This window comes from Hemibagrus wyckioides, linkage group LG03 (assembly GCF_019097595.1).
Source record: "Hemibagrus wyckioides isolate EC202008001 linkage group LG03, SWU_Hwy_1.0, whole genome shotgun sequence".
In the NCBI taxonomy this organism is placed as follows: Eukaryota; Metazoa; Chordata; class Actinopteri; order Siluriformes; family Bagridae; genus Hemibagrus; species Hemibagrus wyckioides.
The window spans coordinates 3,127,646-3,135,145 of record NC_080712.1 but is presented as its reverse complement, the minus strand read 5'-3'; the positions used below and the strand labels follow the sequence as shown (position 1 = coordinate 3,135,145).

General features: G+C 38.6%; 1 protein-coding gene across 7 annotated transcripts in view; it reads left to right on the top strand.

Annotated features, from left to right (window-relative positions):
* tenm3 (teneurin transmembrane protein 3) overlaps nucleotides 1–7,500 on the top strand; it is a 446,382-nt gene that overhangs the window by 349,316 nt on the left and 89,566 nt on the right. For 5 of the 7 annotated variants that reach the window (XM_058379160.1, XM_058379152.1, XM_058379143.1 and 2 more), the window contains 3 exons: nucleotides 1,636–1,659; nucleotides 3,154–3,174; nucleotides 4,857–5,003. In XM_058379160.1, coding sequence (XP_058235143.1) covers nucleotides 1,636–1,659; nucleotides 3,154–3,174; nucleotides 4,857–5,003 — 192 coding nt within the window. The remainder of the gene's footprint in view (nucleotides 1–1,635; nucleotides 1,660–3,153; nucleotides 3,175–4,856; nucleotides 5,004–7,500) is intronic. The other 2 variants (XM_058379176.1, XM_058379169.1) reach the window with 1 other exon arrangement.

Genomic DNA, 7,500 nt, shown 5'->3' with positions numbered 1-7,500 from the left:
CACACTAATCACACACCAAACACACACTAATCACACACCAAACACACACTAATCACACACCAAACACACACTAATCACACACCAAACACACACTAATCACACACCAAACACACACTAATCACACATCAAACACACACTAATCACACACCAAACACACACTAATCATACACCAAACACACTCCAAACTCTAACAAAACACACACCAAACACACACCGAACTTTTACCAAACACACTCCAAACTCTAACCAAACACACCAAACACACTCCAAACTTTTACCAAACACACTCCAAACTCTAACCAAACACACTCCAAACTTTTACCAAACACACTCCAAACTTTTACCAAACACACTCCAAACTCTAACCAAACACACTCCAAACTCTAACCAAACACACCAAACACACAACACACTCTTACCAAACACACTCCAAACTCTAACCACACACTCCAAACTTTTACCAAACACACTCCAAACTTTTACCAAACACACACCAAACACAACACACTCTTACCAAACACACTCCAAACTCTAACCAAACACACACCAAACACACTCCAAACTTTTACCAAACTCACACCAAACACACACCAAACTTTAACCAAACACACACTAAACACACACCAAACTCACACCAAACACACTCCAAACTTTTACCAAACACACTCGAAACACACTCCAAACACACAACACACTCTTACCAAACACACTCCAAACACACAACACACTCTTACCAAACACACTACAAACTCTAACCACACACTCCAAACTCACTCCAAGCTCACACCAAACACTCACCAAACACGCCACACTCTTACCAAACACACTCCAAACTTTAACCACACACACCAAACTCTCACCAAGCACATACCAAACACACTCCAAACTCTCACCAAACTCACACCAAACACACACTAAATGCTGGTTTCTAATTGGTTCATGGGAGTTTATTCTTTTTTTCTGTGAAACGGATCACTGGCTGTTAAAGACGACTCCGTTTTAGTCCTGAACAGAGACGCACACTTATTTCGCTGTAACTTTACACCTCTCCGGTTGTGTTTTTATTCTCCCACACTTATCAGGAAGTAATTTAGGCATCACGGTACACAGGACAGAATTTTAATTTGATCCACTTTTTTGTTGGATAGAAAATAAAAAATATATTTAAATATTAAATAAATAAATACATGGCAAACAATATTTAATGATTAGGTCAGGGACGGTGTGAACGTTTTAACACGCATTATGTTCAGGATAATGAGTACCACTGTAACAGTGATACTTACATTAAATGAAATAAAAGCACATATATTGCCACGGTTGCCGTGACGACACACGGGGGTTTTTTTGGTAACACTTAATAAGGACACACACTACACACTACGCTTCAAAATAGGACGCACACTTAGCCATTTCCCAGCAGCGCTGTCAACTTGTGCTCCATTTACTCCTCGTGTTGCACATGTGTGTGTGTGTGTGTGTGTGTGTGTGTGTGTGTGTGATGTATGAACACTATTAGCTCTGGTCCTAAATAAATAATCCCTGTCTTAACCTCTTTACCTGCTTTTTTAAACCTTTGCTCTCTCTCTCTCTCTCTCTCTCTCTCTCTCTCCTTCCCTCTCTTTCCCTCTGAAGCTCACCCGGAGACGTATGTCCAAGGTACTGTGTCTTCTCTTCCTCTCTTCTGCTGTGCCTTTTGTGTCCCCGTTCAGCTCTTTTTGACATTTTGATTACATATTAATAACCTCTACTTTCTTTCATTCTCTCCGTTCTTTCGTTGTCCCTCGTTCTCTCTCTCTATCTATCTTTTCTCTCTCTTTCTCTCTTTCCCTTGCGTATTATTCGTTGCAGCTTTTCTGTGATTTTCCATCCTCATCTCTCTTTTGGACTGTCAGAAATGTGAGACCATGTCCTCTGTGTTCTCCTTGGCAAATGTCCCCAATTTGCTGAGCGGGGCGTTCCCTAGCACACACACACACAGACACACAGACACACACACACACACAAACCAGGATCAGGAGCTAGTCAAGTATCTGTGTCGTCCATGAACTGGTTTTATTTTAGAGGCTTCAGACTAGCGAAATAAATATTTATGATTCCTGTTCTGATTTTTTTTATTTTGTTAAATTCCAATTATTTCAGGACAAAAATGCTAATATTTTCACAAAATCTTTATTTCCCCTCAAGAAATCCCCAAAAAGCCCAAATCACACTGGTGCTACTTGCTAGTTACAGTTGCTAAGCCGTGATTGGTCGATCGTAATTAATTCATTGAGGATTTATAACACTCTGATGATTTTTAAAAAAAATCATGATCAATGAAACATAAACAAACAAACAAACAAATTAATTAAATAAATAAAATATTTGTTAGGGGAAATACTAGATTATAAAATATCAATTGTAAATTTATAAAAAAAAATATTTATATTACTAAACAAATGATAATAAAGCATAATTAATTAATAAAAGTAATAGTAAAATTGATAATAAATTGGTAACAAATAAAAAAATGAAATGTAAATTATTAAATTCTAGCCGTAACATGTTTCATGTATTTTTAATTTTTTTAAAAAAAGTATTATGTTTTATTTTATTTTTGCTGGTTATTTTCAGTTGTTTTATTAAAAACATAATAATAATAATAATAATAATAATAATAATAATAATAATAATAATAACAATAATAATAATAATAATAAAATAACTTTTAATTCCGACATGAACCAAAAATATCCTTATTGATATTGAGATCCTAACATCTGCATTTATTTATTTATTTCATTCTTATTTTTTTCACCACATCTGCTTCTCTTCTTTCTTCCCCTGTGTTCTCTCGTGGTTTTAATGAGTCAGAAATTGATTGTGATTTTTAAAGACTGCTGATGATTTAAACAGGAATAAAAGTCTAACTCCTCTTCTTCTTCTTCTTCTTCTTCTTCTTCTTCTTGATGAACCTTTAATCGGTCCTCCATCCCAAACACTCGGAGCGTCTGTCTCTCCTTCCCTCTCTTTTCCCCTTTCCCTCTCTCCCTCTCTTTCTCCTGTCTGTATGAAACTCTTTAATGTCGTGGACTCACGTGCTCAGAACCTTTTGTTTTTTGTTGCTTTTCTTTCCTGGTTTTGTCCTTCCTTCTTCCCGGCCCATGATAGGAGAGAGGATAGGATTTAAAGGTAAAGCCCAAGTCCCAGGGACATTGTTCTCTAAGCAATCCCTCTGTCTGCCTGTCTTTCTTTCTTTCTTTCTTTCTTTCTTTCTTTCTTTCTTTCTTTCTTTCTTTCTTTCTTTCTTTCTTTCTTTCTTATTTTACTTTTTATTTTGATTTCTAGTTCCTTATGCCTTTCTTTTTTGTTTATATGATCTGTTTTTCTTTTTTTCTTCTATCTGTCAGTTCTTTTTTTTCATTTCTTTCTTTTTTTGTCTTCTGTGTCTTTTTTGTGTGTTTTTCTTTCTTTCTTTCTTTCTGTAAAGCACGGCGTCTGCGTGTCCTCACTGTTGGTCCTTCCTTACCTGGTCACCTCCCATCTTTGTTTGTCTTGACCAGTCAACACACACACACACACACACACACACACACACCTGTGATGCTCTTCATGTGCATCCTGTAGCCTGAACCCTGGTGTGTGTTGGTCCAGTTCTTGTTGCTGCTCCCGTTCTTACCCCTTTGCCCACCTTCACCCGAACCCCCACCCCACCCCCCACCCCACACAGGGTAGTGGAATGCACCCCGGGCAGAAAGTATGACAATGGGGTATCATCACACCTCCCTATACTTTATGCCTGGAGTTTGTTTATCTCTCTATCTCTGTCTGTGTGCTGTAGCTTCACATGGATGCAGCTGTACAACTGACTTCAGCTATCTCACAAATACACACAGACAGACAGACAGACAGACAGACATGCAGACAGACACACAGACAGATAGATAGACAAACATGCAGACTGACATACAGACATGCAGACAGACACACAGACAGATAGACAGACAGACATGCAGACAGACAGACAGATGGACAGAATGACAGGCAGGTACAGAGTCAGAGAAATATACAGAGAGAGAGAGAGAGAGAGAGAGAGAGAGAGACAGTGGGGGTAGCAAGGTAGATTATATAGACTGATTAAATGTTTCAATAGCAGAAAGATAAATAGACAGAAACAGACAGACAGGCAGATAACCAAAAGACAAATAAACAGACAGCTGGGACAACTGATAAACAGACAGACAGATCAAGAGACAGACAGACAGATAGACAGATATACAGACAGACAGATAGACATACAGACAGATAGCTAGATTCTTGTTTGCTCTTTCTTCTGTTACTGTAATTCTTCTAAATTTATTTCCTATATCTAATCTAAATTCTACAAAATCCCAGCGCGCTCTTCATCGTGGACTTGTGATTATTTATTAATTTTTTATTTGGATTCTAAAATCTAAAGACATTTCATTTTAATTTAAGTCTCTGAGGTTCTGTGGAGAATGTGAGAACGATGATGATGTGAACAGTGATGATGATGGTGATAATGATGAAGGTGATGAAGAGGTGTTTTTTAACGTTCATGTGAATTTACAGCCGTTGTTCATCTCACGAGGCCCGTGAGACGTCCAGTGTCACTCTGTGTTTACCTTTGACCTTTGACCTCTCATTTTGCAACTATATGAATGTGTACCTGTTCAAAGTTCTGTTCATTCATGTTACACACTCACACACCTACACACACACACACACCTAAATACATATATATGTGTAAATTTCTTTAACCCTCCCTCCCGCACAAAAAAACACAGAAACCCTCCCCTATTTGTGTATGTAAACTATAATGAGTGTGTGTGTGTGTGTGTGTGTTTCCGCAGAGGGATGCCCAGGTCTGTGTAACAGTAATGGCCGCTGCACACTGGATCAGAACGGATGGCACTGTGTGTGCCAGCCTGGCTGGAGGGGGGCTGGCTGTGACGTCGCCATGGAAACCCTCTGTGCAGACGGCAAGGACAATGAAGGAGGTGTGTGTGGGTTTAATACTAACAACCACCCTCAAACACCAACATTTCAACATCAAACAGTCACATTTTGGTGTTCCATCAGACACCAACATATCTGACTTAGTTACCATCATACACAACATTCACCATCAAACACCAAGACTCTTCATCAAACACCATCATCATTCATCAAACACCATCATCATCCATCAAACACCAACATTACACCATCAAACACCATCATCATTCATCAAACACCATCATCATCCATCAAACACCATCATCACCCATCAAACACCAACATTACACCATCAAACACCATCATCATTCATCAAACACCATCATCATCCATCAAACACCAACATTACACCATCAAACACCATCATCATTCATCAAACACCATCATCATCCATCAAACACCAACATTACACCATCAAACACCATCATCATTCATCAAACACCATCATCATCCATCAAACACCAACATCATCCATCAAACACCAACATTACACCATCAAACACCAACATCATCCATCAAACACCAACATTACACCATCAAACACCAACATTACACCATCAAACACCATCATCATTCATCAAACACCAACATCATTCATCAAACACCATCATCATCCATCAAACACCATCATCATCCATCAAACACCAACATCATCCATCAAACACCAACATTACACCATCAAACACCAACATTACACCATCAAACACCATCATCCATCAAACACCAACATTACACCATCAAACACCATCATCATTCATCAAACACCATCATCATCCATCAAACACCAACATCACACCATCAAACACCATCATCATCCATCAAACACCATCATCATCCATCAAACACCAACATCATCCATCAAACACCAACATTACACCATCAAACACCAACATCATCCATCAAACACCAACATTACACCATCAAACACCAACATTACACCATCAAACACCATCATTCATCAAACACCAACATCATTCATCAAACACCATCATCATCCATCAAACACCATCATCATCCATCAAACACCATCATCCATCAAACACCAACATTACACCATCAAACACCAACATTACACCATCAAACACCATCATCATCCATCAAACACCAACATTACACCATCAAACACCAACATTACACCATCAAACACCATCATCATCCATCAAACACCATCATCATCCATCAAACACCAACATTACACCATCAAACACCATCATCATCCATCAAACACCAACATTACACCATCAAACACCATCATCATCCATCAAACACCAACATTACACCATCAAACACCATCATCATCCATCAAACACCATCATCATCCATCAAACACCAACATTACACCATCAAACACCATCATCATCCATCAAACACCAACATTACACCATCAAACACCATCAGCATTCATCAAACACCATCATCATCCATCAAACACCAACATTACACCATCAAACACCATCATCATCCATCAAACACCATCATCATCCATCAAACACCAACATTACACCATCAAACACCATCATCATCCATCAAACACCAACATTATACCATCAAACACCATCATCATCCATCAAACACCAACATTACACCATCAAACACCATCATCATCCATCAAACACCAACACTACACCATCAAACACCATCATCATCCATCAAACACCAACATTACATAATCAAACACCAACACCCCACCATCAAACACCAACATTACACCAACAAACACCAATACTCCACCATCAAACACCAACATTACACCAACATTACACCATCAAACACCATCATCATCCATCAAACACCATCATCATCCATCAAACACCATCATTACATAATCAAACACCAACATTACACCATCAAACACCATCATCATCCATCAAACACCAACATTACACCATCAAACACCAACATTACACCATCAAACACCAACATTACACCATCAAACACCAACATTACACCATCAAACACCATCATTACACCATCAAACACCAACATTACACCATCAAACACCAACATTACACCATCAAACACCATCATCATCCATCAAACACCATCATCATCCATCAAGGACAACACCGTCATACACTCCAGCATTCTCAGACACCATCACACACTCCATGACTTGTAATTAGAATGTATAATAATCAGTAAAGACTCAGGGAGCTAAATGAGCAGTGTTTAATGGTTTAGAACCTTCTGGAAACTTCTCCACAGTCTCACACACAGGTGCAGTGGAACAGTAGAACAGAACAGGCACTGGTCATTGCATGGTCCAGAAGTGAGGACCTGCTGAAGGATAGAGAGTAATTTATTATTGTCCAGCTGAAACACTGAGCTCTGGTGTTTATTAAAGTGTTGAAGATCAGCTGATGAGAAACCTTCCATCATCATCTGATTATCTTCAGCAGGTCACATGACTATTATTCTTTCTATTTTTTCTTCCATTTCTCTTTCATTTTTTCCTTTCATTTTTATTCTCTATCTTTCTCTTCTCTCTCTTTTCTTCCT